A 17,034-nucleotide genomic window follows, 5' to 3' on the forward strand; every position below is an offset into this window, starting at 1 on the left:
CACTCCAAAAATACGTTGTGCTGACCAGGTCGCTTGCTTTGGACATGCCTGCGCATCAATATCCACCAGGTGATTTCGTGTGCATAAGGACTTGGAGCTCTGAACCACTGCAGGAGAGGTGGAAGGGACCTTCCCAGGGACTGTTAACAACTGACACTGCGGTCACAGTAGAAGGGCTGGAACCGTGGGCACACCACACTCGAGTGAAGAGGGCCCCTTCATACAAAGTCATCAATAGAGGTCCAGAGACTGCAAAACTCATTTAAAAAGATGTCTAAAAGGGGGGCTATCATTGTAAAATATGGAAACAATAAATTCTGACATAGAGGCTGATGATGATGGAAGCATTGTTTAAAATATTAAAAGTAAAAACAAAAAATAAAAATCGGCTGTCAATAAAAGCACAACTGTTAATATACTTCCCAATAACTCTGGAAAAAAATGAGCTTGACAAAATTTTTCAATGGATTGGGGTGCAATCTGAGTTCCTGAGTAAAATCCTTAATTAATACTAGACTACATTTGTTAATCATATTTTTAGTAATATTACTCATTTATTATTGTTTAAAAAAAGAACTCACCAATAAAACAGCCTTCAGTCGAATGATTATTCAGACCGTAGCCAAAAAACAAAATTTAAGTGATTCGGTCACGACGCTCCCACCATCATATAGTGAATAGTGGATAACTAAATTGTTATAAAATCATTATTGACAGTAAAGTATAAATTAGTGTATAACTAAAATATAATTTAATTTAAGATGGAAGTATTGAAAAGATGATTATTTCAAAACTTCCAAAGGGGGGAAATGTAACCAGGGTGATGGAATCAGCTGACCATAAAGCACGAACAATGCTGCTATTCTGCTCCTGGTACAGCCCTGCCCACCTGGACATTAGGGCTGGGGACAGAGGGTCTCGTCTCTAGGTAACCATTAATGTTAAACAATAGTGGGGAGGGGGATTTTTAATAGAAATAGCGTTACCTAATGGCTGCAGGTGCATTTGTGGTACCTGTCCACTGTGTGAATGAACTGAAGCAGAGAGTCTTGCATCTCCATCCAAAGGGGTCAGTTTTTGGTAAGGGCTGGGAGTCGCCTGGAACCGGTCAAGACGACCCCGCTGTGTGGATGGGAGCCAGGAGAGAGCTGAGTTTGCGCAGAAACAAAAGTCAACCAGCGAACGCTGTGATGAAGAGGATGAGCCTTCATCTTGGGGCCCCCGACGACCACCACTAGGAGGCACTGCGCAAGCGCAGCTGGGAGGAGTCTATGGAAATGACTTCTTGGAACTGATTTTAATATGAAAGGGATGAGTTATGGAACCTAATGAATACGTATATTTTTGATCTGTATAAACTACCTGGAAAAGGTATGAGGTATGCACGTTGGGTGGAATTATCCCCCGTGCATCCAGCGCTGCCATAAAGAATGCTGCCTGTTAACACCACAGTGGTGTGACGAGGTTTTATTCCCGGATTTTCGGTGACACTCCCAGTGCCCTCAATCCCCATCCCAGTCACCTCGCAGTGCCCCCAACCCCCCTAGTCCCTCCCAATGCCCCCAACCCCCTCCCAGTCCCCTCCCAGTGCCCCCAAACCCCCTCCCACAACCCCCCAGTCCCTCCCAGTACCCCCAAATCCCCTCCCACGTCCTCCCAGTCCATTCCCAGTTCCCCCAAACCCCCTACCACCCCCCTCCCACAACGCCCCGAACAACCTCATTTTGAGTTTCAACAAGTTTTTTTTCAATAAACAAGGTTTTCACCTTCTTTAAAGCCAGTCAATAGTTTTATCATTCTAACAAGAACTGGAACTGGGAAGGGTTGCACGTAACATGAAAAACTGCAGCCTGGAGAAACTGCTGGTTATCCTCAGGAAACCACAAAAATCAGAGTTTACTGCTGTTCTGGATGGAAGATGAAAGATTTTCAATGACTGAAAGACTTGGGTAGATCAGCTGCACTGTTCAGCCATTGGGTAACTCCTCTTCCTCGCATGGCACTTGCTCCACAAAGGGAAGTCTTCACACCACGTGGAGAATCGCCTGTGAAATTCAATACGGTTTGCAATCAAATCAGCCTTTAAAGCTCGCATAAACAAATGGAATTGTTCTTCATACGTTGCGGAGCTGAAACGACTCAATAGCTCCAATACAAAAAGTCACTGACAGGGGTTGTGTTCTCTATAAACACCCAGCCCAGAAGATCTCACGATTTATAATGGGAACAGTTTCAGAATTTAATCCAACATGTATTTTACATGCAAGAAAAGCAGCTGCAAGCTCAGAATTCTCACAGTTATTTGTCTTGCAGACTTGATTCCGTTCCTCTGAAGATCAGCCGTGAACTGCCCAGATGAACTGAGCTCACGCGCCTTCTACCAAAAAAATTCCATCTCCAGAAAGATGACTGACAACGAGCAGCCTTTCTAAACTGAGTTATCACAGAATACATGCAACAAGCACCAGCTGAGTCTACACATATCATGACTTCAGAGCAAGGAGAGAGTAATAAAGCTGGCCCTGCCTCAAAGCACCTAAGCATATGAGAACGGACCTCACGTCGCAGAAAAATAAAAGGGTATCAAATCGGAGAGCAACATTTATGAGAAAAACTCAATTTTGAGAGACCTTTCTGACCATAAGATTGTGTCCAGTCGGAAAAGGGCAGCTCTTGATGCTTACATCGTCATCTAGTCAGTGAAATCCATCTGCAGGAATAAGCACAGCTCATGCAGAGCTGTTGAAGCTTTATGCCACTGACAGGCAACATCTAAGCCCAGAAATCTGAAAAAGCAGCAGCTGGATGAAGTTTCAATACCTCTTTCCCCTTACAAATGTGAAAGTTTCAAACTCACACCCAGAAGGGACGAACTCTTGATCCCGACCTGGAGAAGCGAAATGTCCATCACATCTCGAACCCTCAGCCTTCACCTTCTGTAGGAAGAAACAGACGTTCAAAATAATGTATGCATCTTCTAAAAGGCAGTGTACACCACCATCCAGGAAACCTAGGAATTACGGTCAAAAATCACAAGAAATGACCCAGCTAGTGGTTTATTTTTTTTTCTTTCATCCATCTGCCCAATATATGTCTCAAAAGACAGCATCCAAAGAGAAAACAGCTAACCTGCACCTGGCAAGTCTGAACGTTTGAGTGAACTGGAAAGAAAACAGGCGATCGGTTGAAAGAATCTGACCTGGAAACGTCCACAATCCAGTACCACCATCCTGCTATTTCTGCTTTCACCGTAATCAGAGTCTTCAAGAGGTAGGTGTGCTGCCGTCAGTGAGACTCCATATGCACTGCCTAAATATTTACTGATGCAGTAACTTGACCAAAACAAAGAGAAAAGGTTGGCTAAGATGTCATGCTCATGTACGGAGGCACATCGGTTTTAGCTCTTCAGCTGGCAAACAGAAGCAAGCACAGACGGAGACGCACAGAGCAAATGACCGAGGACAGAAGGACCTTGTCGCAGCAGCTAAACAGTTCCCCTGCACCCTTCCAAGACCGCCAGCCTATTCTGCAACAACACCCGAAATTTAAAAAAACGCTTCCCCACACAATCAAATGCAGCCGCTTAGAAGTGGGAAAAGCAACACTTTTCTTTGCAAGGCACAGCAGTGCATCACAAGAGTTTTTGGAACGAAATACTATTCGTTATTATCTCTCTCAGAGCACTACTGCTACTGACTGAGACCTTCAATGGCATTTCCTTGTTTCCCAGCCATTTCCTTTCCCTTTCCCCACACCAGAAAGCTCACTGAACCCTATCTATCTACATTACATGTAACGCAGTATAAAAGTTCCCAAAGCAGAGATATACTAGAATATACCAAAAATGTCTCACCAAACAGAGGTATACTAAACCTCGGAAGAAAATCAGAGAATGTTAATGTCATTAACGCTTCTCTCAACTCTCCACTAGGAAGTGGAGGTAGCGAGAGGATCACCACAGACTGATGGACATTACCACCACAGAAATGACATTACATCCAAGTGCTGAGACTGAGAGCATCCCGCTGCGCCATACAAACAATGCAAGTTACAAACACACCGAAACCTTGGGGGCGGAGGGAATCAATAAAACTCCAGGCCTAGAACTACAGCGCTGCAGGCCGTCAGAGCAGCCAGCGCTGAAACGCTGCCTCTGCAACACAACAGAAAGTCCACACGCGGGAGCGAACTCCTTAGCAATACTCACGCAATTTTCTTACAGGACGCCAAAGCGCAGCAGAGTATCTCGTTCTCTTCATGCCACTTGCACCTACACGGAATGGAGTTCAGGCTCATTTCAGAAGCATCGACAGCGTTAATCGACATGAACAGTTGGTCTGCTCACAGGGAACAGGAACAAACATTCAAGATGCGACCTTTCCGTCTCAGCGACCGTATGGCACCTCTGAAATTTCGCAGAGGACCAGTGTTCAATAACTAAGCTCCCAGTGGTTTGTGCAGAGTTCAAAGGCACGCTTCACAGGCAACCTGCTTCACGCAGAGGTGGGGGGAGGGAGAAAAGAGAATCCTGGGGTTTGGAAAGGGAACTGAAAGGTAACACTTTGAAGTTTCCCACTAATGTGAAATAGGTCCTCTTAGTACAAGCACCCCCGCTTTCCTCTCCACGTGAGTGTTTTAAAATGCATTTTTCCATTCTTGTTAAGGTCTCCCTCTAGTGTGCCGATACTCGTAGAAATGGAAAACCACCTGACCGTAAAAAGACAAAGTGACATTGATTCTCCCAACAGATCTTAAAATCCATCCTGTAAGCAGACTTGCAAGAATAATTTTTTTTTTTAAAGATCTATTCAAATTTAAGATCAAATTACTGGTTCTTACTTCAGACTTTTAACTTTTCCTTTGCTACTCTTTATTTCTCTAAGTTAACTGCGTCGTCACTAAACATTCCCTCGCAACACCACCAGCTACACGCCACTTTTATACAAACACAGAGGAATCGGAAAGTAGGAAAAGTTTTACCATTCAAGACTCATCGGGGGGGCAGGGAGAGAAAAAAAATCCTACAGAGTAAATCGGATTCCAGAAGTGTTAGAAAGAACATTCATTCCAGAAGAAAAAAGATAGGATCTTGCTTAACACTTACGCTCGAGAACTGGATTTGTACCACTGGGAAACAGACCTTCTCCCTCCTCACAGTAGCAATATGGGGCATCTGGTGGACTGAAACAGCCAGGTCTGATTCAAATTACACGGAGAGAGTCTGAACCTTCTGACTTCTAGGATTTCCAGTTAAATACCACAATGTATTTTTTTCCAATTTTTCACCCCACCCTTTAAATCGGGCCTCAGCGTTAAAAAGCTGAGTGTCTCTATACTTCTTTTGGGGAAGTATTTTTCATTTCCAGCTGTGCTCATGATGTGACCAGAAGCATTTCTTATCACAAGGCTTGCAGAACATTCTAGCTAGCAGCATACAAGCTGTATGTAAAGCACCAAGAACATCAGATTAATACAGATTTCCACAAAGAAGAACCCAACATACCTCGTATTACAGGAGAAATCCCAATGGAAGACATCCAGTTCTCCACACACCCAACTCCTGGATGGCTCCTTCTGGTATTTCTTCCGGCAGAGTTCTATTACCAGGTCTTCTGCAGCAAGAAGCTCCAGATGGCTCTCAGTGCCTAGAGCTCAGAGAAAATCCACGTCAGGAGAACAAGTCAGTGACTATTCTGCTGAGCTCAGTTCTCACTCACTCCCTGTTCACTGCCCAGCCTCGCACCGGAGCGTCAACACTCTTGTAAACCTTCCCAAGTTATTCCAACAGCGGTTTCAATAAAACCTGGCTTCCTAGCAAAGCAGGTCCCATACTCTCAGCATTTCAGTCCTTTAAAGAAGTTGAGTAAGACTGGGCCAAGTACTGACCCCTGGGGAACACCACTGGTTACGGGCCTCCAACCAGACTCAGCGCCGCTGATGTCACCCTCTGAGCTCTGCCATTCAGCCAGTTCTCAATCCACCTCTCTGTCTGCTCCTCCAGCCCACCCTTCCTGAGCTTCCCTACGAGGATGTTATGGGAGACAGTGTCCAAAGCCTTGCTGAAGTCGACCTAGGCAACACCACAGCTCTCTCCTCATCTACCCAGCCAACCATGCCATCACAGAAAGCTATGATCTTGCTCAAGCATGATTTCCCCTTGGTCAATCCACGCTGACTACTCCTGATAACCTTCTTTTCCTCCACTTGCTTGATGATGACAGCCAGAATGAGCTGCTCCATCACCCTTCCAGGGATGGAGGCCAGACTGACCGGCCTGTAGTTCCCCGGGTCCTCCTTCTCGCCCTTTTTGAAGACTGGAGTGACACTGGCCTTCCTCCAGTCCTCGGGCACCTCTCCTGTCCTCCAGGACCTCTCAAAGACCATGGAGAGGGGCTCAGCAATGACATCTGCCAGCTCCCTCAGCACTCGTGGGTGCACTCCATCGAGGCTCATGGATTTGTGGCTGTCCAGTTTGCTTCAACCATCTCTAACCCAATCCTCCTCGACACAGGCAAGGTCTGCCTTTCTCCAGGCCTTCTGTCTTACCTCCAGGGCCTGGGATTCCTAAGGGCCAGCCTTAGCAGTAAAGACTGAAGCAAAGAAGGCATGCAGTAACTCTGCCTTCTCCATGCCCTCCGTCACCAGGGCACCCACCTCATACAGCAGCAGGCCCACATTGTCCCTAGTCATCTGTTTGCGCTACTGATGTACTCAAAGAAGCCCTTCTTCTTGTCTTTGACATCCCTTGCCAGATGTCATTCCAGATGGGCCTTAGCCCCCCCTTCTTGCCCACCTGCATGCTCTGACAACCTTCCTCTATTCCTCCCAAGTGCTCTCTCCCTCCTTCCACATTCCATAGACATTTCTTTTCCATCCAAATTTTTCTAGAAGCTCCTTGCTCATCCACACACGTCTCCTGCCTCCTTTGCTTCATTTCTTACCTATGGGGATGCATCCATCTTGAGCAGGGAGCAAGTGATGCTTGAATAGTGACCAACTCTCTTGGACCTCCCCCTGCCTTCCACAGCCCTAACCCATGTGTTTCCTCCAAGGTCCTTCAACAGGCCAAAGTCAGCTCTCCTCAAGTCCAAGGCTGTGATCCTACCCACTGCCCTGCTCCTTCCACACACGATCCTGAACTCGCACCACCTCATGACCACAGCAGCCAAGGCTGCCCCCAACCTTCACACCCTCAACCAGTCCTTCTCTGTCTGATCACGCTGTTTTACTGTCACCGATGGGGAGCAAAACAAGAGGGAGAAGCATGCAAAGTAGTTCTAGCTATCAGGACCAGCTTTTAGGAAACCTTTCAGACCCAAAGCTTTTCAGACAAATACAGCTGTCCATGACTACATAACCCCTCTCTCGGGGAAAAAAGAAAAGGCCAAAAATGATCCTTTTCTCACCTGTTACGCTAGCCATTCGATTGAGACACCACTTAATTCGGAATCTGTCACCAGACTAGAGGAAAGAAAATTTCAGTCACTTTGAAGAAGTACAGTATATAACTCTGACATCTGCAAGACTTCTGACCCAAAAAGTCACCTCCAAAACAAAGGCCAACGTTTGTGGGATTCAATGGACGCTCTTGATGACAATTATCTTGAAGAGGAACCAAATGCCACGGAGCCTCTCCAACCAAACTCCAGGCGAAATACTGGACTCGTGTTTGGGGGCAGTTTAAGGGCTAACCCATGCTACTGGCATTGAGCTCTGGATCGCTTTCACCTGTATTTCTTCAGAGCCCTATATTTATGGATGGAGACCAACATCTTCACCCTCCCTGCCTTTTGAAGAACATTAGGCTCCAATGGAATCAAAACCTAATATAGCTGTCATGAAGCTTAAACGCCTCTGAAGCCCAACATTTTGTTTTGCTCATTGGCAAATGAAACTTGAGCAAAAATTAAGATGTACAGTGTTCTCACGGGGAAAATGCCAGAAAAACATCCCTTAGAAAAGCAGAACTGTGCAACTATTATTCAGCACAATCAATTTCAGTCAATCTTCAAAGCTCTGAACCTAAGTTAAAACAAAGTCAGAGACCAAGTGAAATGTTCACCAGCAGACTACAGCCAGAAGTGCAGGCTGAAACTAAGGCGGCAGAAAATTAGGTCTCTGCTTTATAAAAAGGCTGGCTTCTAGGAGCCACTTCTTCCTGCACGGAACTGGGATACCTTAGCAAACAGCGCCTTTGCCCACTCCTTTGCCCACCAATTAGGTTTGAGAGTGAAGCATCTCCTTTGTCATCCAACAGAAGTGAAACGAAAGGTTTTGATTGAGAGCATCTTACTTTGACCTGGACCATACCCTGCAGTAGAAGTGAGGCGAAACACCCCTGGCTGGCTGGACAAACTCCAGAAGCTCCCGCAAGACAACGGCATAAGAAGTACGGGAAAGACCAAATCCAGACAGAGGGATCTTATGAGCGGCATCACCTAATGGGGGGGTGTCAGAAAAAAACCAAAACACCAAGTTATAAGAAGTCCTGTTTCCTTGAACGATACAGTTCCCCCCTCCTTTGTATCTTTTTATATCCATATACGTACACACACCCCTCCTCTTCTTCTCTACAGGCACTGTGTCTGTGCTTAAGCCATCAAAACCCTGCTTTTGTCAGCAGCAGACTGGCAGGGCTGGGCTGCGAGCACACACACACACCACTTTTACAAGGCAATTATCTAAGTATTTGACCTAGGAAACATTGGCCAAGTTTGTTCCCTCTGTACACAAGGGGAGGAAGTGTCCTAATAGAAACCAACTGGAATCTACAAACACTACTGAAGAGTCACAAAGGGAGTACGGCAGGCCAAGCCAGGCACAACAACAGCAGAAATACTTTAACTTTGGTGACAGATGTGAAGCTGCCAAGCACAACTTTGAAACACAAACTAGTACCTTTGAGCTACCCTATCATGAGTTAGCAGTTCATGCTGAAGATACACTCCAGGACTATCAAGGGAACGGCACTTGGCTCAGGTGGGCTTGAAAGCATTTAAAGCCAAACAAAGTTGTCCCATTTAAGAAAAACGTACTGCAGTTATTATGGAATTAAAATAGGAAGATGGAACACAAATAATTCTCCCACTGACAAAACCACTTTGGGTCAAGTGCTCTGCCATTTGTGGGTACAAGAAACATACAACAGGCGACTGCACCAAGCTGCTCTGTCACTCCTTTTTCTTCAAAACTCGACCAGTTCCCAGAAGCAGAAACTGCAGACTTCCAAAACGTTCTGACACAAATCAGATAAGCTGAGTCTAAAACCACACACCTCTGCACACCCCTCCTCTTCTCCACTGATACTCACTAGCAGTCTGGCAGTGGTACCGAAAACCAAGTGGTGGTGCTTCTGCAGAAGAGCAGGGGAGACGGGAGAAAAAGAACAATCATTACCCACCATCCACAATGACAGATCCTTAACTCTCAGCCATACACCAGTCTCGCGTACAGAAAGGAACAGCTTCATCTTCCACTGGGGCAAGTACAACTGCCACAACTACTTTCGAAAAAGTTCTTTTCAGTTATACGCATTTTAAAAAACAAAAAGTCTATGATACAGCGTGTGTGTGTGTGTGTGTACATGTGTGTTTAGGTCCAACCAAGACAAACATTCATTGGCATGAACTACAAAGCACAAACATCTGAAGGTCCTTCTGCATTTGTTCTACCCTCTTTAAAGCGTCATGCAGTTCCCACGCTTAAGTCCATCTCTCCAGAAACAACCAGCACTGCTCCAATATTTTAAGAAGGCCAGCCACTTACAGTCAAAGAAATAAACCTATCTTCATCTCATCTGGGCAGCAGTAAGTAACAGCAGAACGCCTCCCTCTCACCCCAAGGCAGGATGAACTACTTCTCCTCTCCCTTCCTTGGAACTCACCTGCATCGATGAAATGATGCAAATCGGCTATTACGCCGTCCTTTAGGGAGTACTTCACACACCCGATCTCACAAGGAAGGAAGCGCTGTTCACAGCTGGATGGCAGCTTGCCATGGCTGTAAATGTCCAGGAAGTAGAAGATGTCTGAAACCACGGCTGAAAGGAAACAAAAACCACAAACATTTTCAGAAGAGCCAACAGAGGTTACCTCTAGCCATCCTGGCCTCATCTCATCCAGCGTAAGCTTCAGTGCGCTTTATCATATGAGTGACGTAGGGTAATGACCAAGTAAAACACAGCTCTTTCTCTGTATCACAGATGACCAGGTAGTTAATACTTCTGCAAGAGTCAGGCATATTAGTGATCCCAGTACATCTCCCATAGCTGCTACTGTGTGTAGAGATCAGGGCAAAAAGAGGGAAGAAAAAAATACATCAACCCCCAAACCCACACAAATGTTAAGAGGCCTGGAATCAACAACAGGACCTACTATTCCTTTTTACGATAGGTCTCTTCACCCTCTAGGAAAAAAAGGTTAGAAAAAACGTCAGTCTGAAGCAGCAAAGCAGCCTCACCAGCTCAATCCAGTGACTCACACAAGTTACAGGAGCTAAATAACCTTCTGCAGCAAGAGGAGGCAACAAGTCTGCTCGTTAAAAGGATTGCTTCTCCACTGCTCTATGAGCTCCCAAAGAAGTCAGCAAGCACACCCAAAGCAAATGTGAAGAAATAAATTTACCATTTACTAATTTTAAAAGTACCCAACTACGAAAAGTGTTTCAGAGTACACCTTAATCCTTCTCTTCATAAATGTCACCTAACATTCTCACTGAAGCTTTAGGTACCTATTTCATCTGTACCCTTAGGTTACGCCCCTCATCAAAAAAGTCCTACTTGTTCTCCTAAACAATGGAGCTGTAGAACTGCTTTTGCAGACAAATACTGCTCTAGGCCAAATTTTAAGGCATTTAACACCACTTGTCCGAAGCTTGAATGCTGGTGCTCTCTTACATTGGGTATCAACCTCTACAAGCTGCGGAGTCAGGAAAGACACCTCTGACCCGCTTTCCTTACCAAAAAAATGGATATAGCTACAGGGAACCGTGCAGCACTTTGACCGAGAAAGAAAGGAGCAGCAGCATCAAATGCGTCTCAGTTATCCCTCATCATTACCCCCTCCTTCAGTTTAAAGATAAATTGTGCCAGCTCAAGCCACCACCACCAACCCCATCAAATTTGCATCACGGTGACAGGGGAGCACAACCTCTGCCAGGGAGGACACTAAGATGTATCACGCTTTTTATGGAGCTGCTCTTTCCTGCCCCTCCATGACCATGGCAACAGGAAAAGACTTCAGGAGACCTGTTACGCAAAAGGCTTCAGCTGAAACTTAGCCACACAGCAGATGCAGCTTACATCAGCTGGCTGCGTGACTTCTCTTGTAAGCACTACCACTTCTCATTTTTCAGAATAACGTCATATTCATGGGGAAATGATTACAGATGTGTTCACTACTCGATTCCAATCAAAACATCCATTTGAAGAAGGGGGCACCGATAAAACAGGTTTCGTTTTTCCAAGAGTTTTCACCAAGGAAGCAAGCCAGGATGTTACAAAAGCACTGACAAAGCACATATCCCCTCTTTTATTCTCCCAAGGAGGCCAGGTCACTGTTTTCTTTAACACCTCTACCACACCTCATTTTTGAACTTTGATATCTAACAACTCTTCACCCTTTCACATTAGTACAAGCATTATTTTATGCTGAACTTGGGTTAGACCTTGTAAACCACAAATCGTAGGAGTTCCACACTTTCCTTTTTCTTCAAAGCCTTGAAATAATTGTAAAGAAACCATTAGTGGCTACATTTCCCTCCAGCTAAAGAACAGAGGACAATGATTTTGGGGGAGGGGGGGGTAGGGAAGGGGGCATGGCAGCACAACACACATCTGCACTGACTTCCCGCTGTACTACAGAAGACCTTTTCCCAGCAGCAGACCCTTAGTTTAACACAAAGAAACAGCTGACACAGACGGCCATTAGCAAAATGGAATCAGCCTTTGTACAGGTACCCTTGAGAATATCTACACAGGGCAAGCTTCTGTCTACCAGGATCAACTGCTGTAAGATTACCCTACCCTGATCGTTCTCCCAGGACATAGCAGAGGCCTTTGGAAGAGAAGTGACACCGGGCATCTTTGTGGTCAGACAAGCAGGAACCGGATGAGCCACATTAGACGTCTGGAAGAGAAGAGAAGAGAAAGTTAAAAAAAAAAATCAAAACAGTCTACTAACCCCCAATAAAGTCCTTCACCTCCTCCTCTCAGAGGAACACAGGATTGGCCACTAACAGTGATGGTCAGGCGGAACAAGGCTGCAGTTTCTACACATGTGCCCATGGACTTGCAGACCCGAAAGGCAGGATTTCTCTTCTAACAAAAACAGAGCTGGGTATCTTAGCACCCCGCTCAACTCACTGCAACTACAAAGAGCTATAGCTAAAAATCACAACATGCAATTCAAAAAAAAAATTGTTTTCGGGAACTTTCCAAATTGGAATTTCCAATTTTTTTCCATAAACTTTATGGAAAAGTTTGGCACATGCGTTAGTTGCCTTGGACTAGGAAGGAAAGTGATGAAAAGCTGACAAAGCCTCAGGGAAGCCATCAGACTGCTCTGGCACAGAGCAAGTAAGAAAGGCACCGGCGTCCATTCAGCGCTGCAAATTCACACAGGAGCAGGAAGCTTTTCAGAGGACAGGAAGAGAAACCCGGCAGGCTTACAGAACTCAATCATTCAGGACCCAAACTGGGAATAACACCCACATCTAGGTACACTCATTCCAGATGACCATCTTAGCCAAAGTTTGTGGATTATCAGTTTCAACTACTTCAAATAAACCGAGGAATCGGTCCCATTCACCTAAGCTTCAGTCATCTCGAAAAGATGACCAAGACCTTTCACTACACAAAGTCAGCGTGGTTGTCTGTGTGATTAATCAATGCAGATCACACATAACCTCACACATACACACTTCCCTATTTCCACTGACAGCCAAGAAGGATGATGATCTTTATTTTGCTAAAGCAATTATTGCTTTCCCTGATTACAGCTTTCTAAAATGCCACCACTCCTGGAAGGAAATACACAAGCCTCTGCTTCTGACTTTGCTGTCATTTCAGGTAGCTCTCCATTACACGTGAAAACGGAGCTCCACTAATTACATACCCCTAGCCTGCTAAATAACACAATGATGATCAGATTTTAAACAGCTCTTTTCCATATAAGCAAGCCCCCAAAACCAGAAAACATTGCCTAATATCTCCCTACTAGTCTGGACTGACTAAATTAACTGCTCCAGCTTTACCAGTTACTCCACACTATGATCATCCTGTCATTCCCTCTGGAAGTGTTTCAAAGTCCTCAGTTTTACCCTCACCAGTAATTCATAGTTCATACTCAGTATCTAGTCACACGGGATGAAGAAATAAATGTGGTATTATCCATTCGCTCGACCAGGCTCTCTGCTGTGACACACAAGTTTTCACGCTGCCAACCAAGACTGCAATAAAATAAGCTTTCCCACACCTCGCACAAGTCAAACTCTGAAGCAAACTATGCTTCAGGGAACTGCTGGGAGAGGGAGACAGACATAAGGGACAAAAAAAAAAAGGGGGGTGGCAGGGACAGACACATGAGACACACACCTTTTCAAGACAGTAAATAGTACAAGGGATCCCGCTAGCACTATTTTTGACTACAACCACATTCAGCTTCACCTAACTGCTTACTTTTACATTGAGGGACTTTGTCCTCCACCAGAGCATTACTATTCTCTCCATAACCAAACCAATCTACAAACAACGGCAAGGTACAATTCTTCTTTCTGTGCACAGGTTCCAACATTTCACTGACCTGCTCCACCACACAGCCGCTCAAGAATGCCCCAGCAGCTGTGTTTAAGATGTGGCTTCAGGCCATCCGCCAAGAACCAGCTAAATTAAGGACACCCACAAAGCAAGAGCAACATGAACCTAGCACCAGAAGCCACACCAATTTACAATATTACAAAGAAAAAAAAAATGGCAAAGCCAGTCACTGCAAAATGTTGTTAAACATAAAACTAAGTTGTTAGAGAACGACATTTTACTTGGGAAAAGAGCCCAAAGGAACAAGCTGCGCTGGTTTAAAACAGGATAGACTATTTTCACCTTTAATTCAAACCAGAACAATTTCCCGCTTAACCTTCGTAACGGTACGGACTGCCCCAGCAGCCGTAACCTCCACAGGCTGGAGGCTCTGGAGAGCAGGTCCTCCTCCATGGCACCATAGCTGACCAAACCCAACACCACTCCCTCCGCCTCTGGTTCAGCTACTCTGGAAGGTCTTCCTTTCTTAGCATGTACCTCTTGCACCATCTTCTCCGAGCGTTTCTTTTCATTCCACTTACGAGCCTTCTCTGCATATACCATCTTTTCTTCCTTACTCAGCAACTAAAGGAAAGGGAATTGGTAAAAAAAAAGTTTTACTGCTTCCTCCTAGCAGCCCCACAAAGCAAGAAACTCCATGTAAGAAATTAATTGTGCATTTCCAAAGGACGTTCTCAATGCTTGCCAAGAGCTGCCAACTGCTAGCACTGACTCCAAACATTTCCTGCAGCCTTCTCCCTAACGGACCCACAACCTTTGATTCCAAACGCCTGGCGAGCACACGCTTCTGAAGCATCTTTGGGCGAGAGCAAACTAGCACTGCCCCACCACAAACCAGAGGTCTTCTGAAATCACTCGGGCCAGCTGGGGATGCCACTACCCATAGAATCATAGTTTGGGTTGGAAGGGAGGTTCTCCTTCCCCTCTGCACTGCCCTAGTGAGGCCCCATCTGGAGTACTGGGTCCAGTTCTGGGCTCCCCAGTTCAAGAAAGATGAGGAGCTACTGAAGAGAGTCCAGCGGAGGGCTACGAGGATGAGGAGCTACCGGAGCATCTCTCCTACGAGGAGCGGCTGAGGGAGCTGGGCTTGTTCAGCCTGGAGAAGAGCAGGCTGAGAGGGGACCTTAGAAATGTCGATCAGTATCTGCGGGGGGGGGGTGTGTGTGTGTGTGTGTGTGTGTGTCAGGAGGACGGGGCCAGACTCTTTCCAGTGGTGCCCAGCAGTAGGACAAGGGGCAATGGGCACAAACTGGAGCAGAGGAAGCTCCAGCTGAACACGAGGAAGAACTTCTTCCCTCTGAGGGTGACGGAGCCCTGGCCCAGGATGCCCAGGGAGGCTGTGGAGTCTCCTTCTCTGGAGATATTCCAGCCCCGCCCGGACAAGTTCCTGTGCTCTGGGTGACCCTGCTTGGGCAGAGAGTTGGACTGGGTGACCCACAGAGGTCCCTTCCAATCCCCACCATGCTGAGATTCTGGGATTAAAGGTCATTGAGTTGAACGCCCCTGTCATGAGCAGGGACATCTTCAACTGGATCAGGCTGCTCAGAGCCCCCTCCAACCTGACTTTGAATGTTTCCAGGGAGGGGGCAGCCACAGCTTCTCTGAGCAGCCTGGGCCAGTGTTTCACCGCCCTCAAGGGGAAGAATTTCTTCCTTCTATCTAGCCTGAATCGACCCACCTTTTGTTTACAACCACTGCCCCTCGCCCCCCTAACATGGCTGTCCCAACAGCCCGCCACCCAGAGGGGAGGGGGGCACGGCCTGTGCTTCTCAGCCAGACCCGCACGGGGCCACCCGCACCGCCCAGCCCCCGCTTCGCCGCTCAGGCAAGGCCACGCTGACACCCCCCACCCCAGCCCCCGCTTCCCCCTCACGCAAGCCCACGCTGACACCCCCCACCCCAGCCCCCGCTTCCCCCTCACGCAAGCCCACGCTGACTCCCCACACCCCCCCATCCCCACCCCAGACCCACGCGGCGGGGCCCGGCTCCCCCCGCCGACCCGCGGCCGCTCCCCGGCCCCGGGCCCTCCCCTCACCGCCCAGGCCCCGCAGCAGTGCGGGATGGCGTCGGCCACGCGCGCCACGGGCAGCCCGCGCCGCTGCAGCTCGGGCAGCCGCTGGCGCACGAAGCAGCAGAAGGGTCTGCGCGCACCCCGCCGCTGCGCCATGCCGCATGCGCTCCCTCGGCCCCGGGGACGGGTCGGGAGGGGCGGGGCCGGGCACGCGCGCGGCCGCCCTCGGCTCTTGGCGCCAAAGGGGAGGGCTCGCGCCTGAGGGCCGGCCGCGCCCCCTCCCCCCGCGGGCTGCGGCCGTCACCTCAGGAGAGGCGCGGGGGGAGCCGGGCCGGGAGGGGAGCCCGGCAGCGCTGCGCGGGGGGGGCGGGGGGTTTTTTCTCTCCGTTTTTTGGGTGTTGAAGGGTGAGCGCTGCGGAGAGGGACTGGGAGTGCTGGGGGACCACGGGGTGACCCTGAGCCAGCAGCGCGCCCTGGGTGCCAAGGAGGGCAACGGGATCCTGGGGTGCATCGAGAGGAGCGTGGGCAGCAGGGCGAGGGACGGGGGGGACAGGGGGGGACAGAGGGGGAAAAGGTGGGACGGGGGGGATGGAGGGGACGGGGGGGGACACAAGGGACGGGGGGGACAGGGGTGTCAGTGGGGGACAGGGGGGGACAGAGGGAGGAAGGATGGGACGGGGGGGATGGAGGGGACAGGGGGGGACAGAAGGGACCGGGGGGACGGGGGGTCAGGGGAGGACAGGGGGGTCAGAGGGGGACAGAGGGGATGGGGGGGACAGAGGGGGGGACACAAGGGACAAAGGGGGGACACAAGGGACAGAGGGGGACAGAGAGGGGACGGGGGGGAGAGGGGGAGACATAAGGGACAGAGAGGGGACAGAGGGGGACGGTGGGGACACGTGGGCGCTTGGGGACACCATTGGGGGGGGACGGGGACATCGTGGGTGTCCTCGCACCCTGGGTGCCCCCCTCTTACCCTGTGCTCAGACCCCCCCCGCCCCACATAACCTCCTCACCGTTGGAGAGGAGGGGTCCCTTTCCCGGGGGGGGGGTGTCCCCATTTCGGGGGGTATCCCCGTTTCTCGTGGAGTCCCTGGAGCAGGGGGGGGTCCCCATTCCCGGGAGGCCCCATCACAGGGAGGGGGATGTCCCCCTTGCAGGGGGGGTCCCCATCCGCAGGGGGGTCCCCATTCCTGGGGGTGGCATCCCC

At 48.6% G+C, this 17,034-nt stretch overlaps 1 protein-coding gene across 1 annotated transcript; it reads right to left on the reverse strand.

Annotated features, from left to right (window-relative positions):
• Positions 1 to 1,735: 1,735 nt before the first annotated feature.
• On the reverse strand, positions 1,736 to 15,980 carry LOC142365270 (protein maelstrom homolog). Its single transcript, XM_075445920.1, has 12 exons — positions 15,849 to 15,980; positions 14,291 to 14,377; positions 12,023 to 12,125; positions 9,884 to 10,039; positions 9,311 to 9,352; positions 8,311 to 8,438; positions 7,407 to 7,461; positions 5,504 to 5,645; positions 4,208 to 4,270; positions 3,200 to 3,332; positions 2,858 to 2,936; positions 1,736 to 2,045 (listed from the first exon to the last, which is right to left on the reverse strand). Exons 1-12 carry the CDS (start codon positions 15,978 to 15,980, stop codon positions 1,930 to 1,932), a joined length of 1,236 nt encoding a protein of 411 aa, XP_075302035.1. The 3' UTR covers positions 1,736 to 1,929.
• Between the last annotated feature and the right edge of the window lie 1,054 nt (positions 15,981 to 17,034).

Source organism: Opisthocomus hoazin, chromosome 34 (genome assembly GCF_030867145.1).
Source record: "Opisthocomus hoazin isolate bOpiHoa1 chromosome 34, bOpiHoa1.hap1, whole genome shotgun sequence".
Lineage (NCBI taxonomy): Eukaryota > Metazoa > Chordata > Aves > Opisthocomiformes > Opisthocomidae > Opisthocomus > Opisthocomus hoazin.

What these genes read in the sequence shown, in the direction of transcription:
- LOC142365270 (XM_075445920.1), bottom strand. Translation starts at nt 15,980, where the DNA reads ATGGCGCAGCGGCGGGGTGCGCGCAGACCCTTCTGCTGCTTCGTGCGC. An exon ending in GTCCTGGGAGAACGATCAGG is followed by an intron (nt 10,040 to 12,022) that starts GTAGGGTAATCT and finishes GTTTCCTTTCAG; the next exon opens with CCGTGGTTTCAGACATCTTC. An exon ending in GATTTCTCCTGTAATACGAG is followed by an intron (nt 4,271 to 5,503) that starts GTATGTTGGGTT and finishes CATTCCGTGTAG; the next exon opens with GTGCAAGTGGCATGAAGAGA.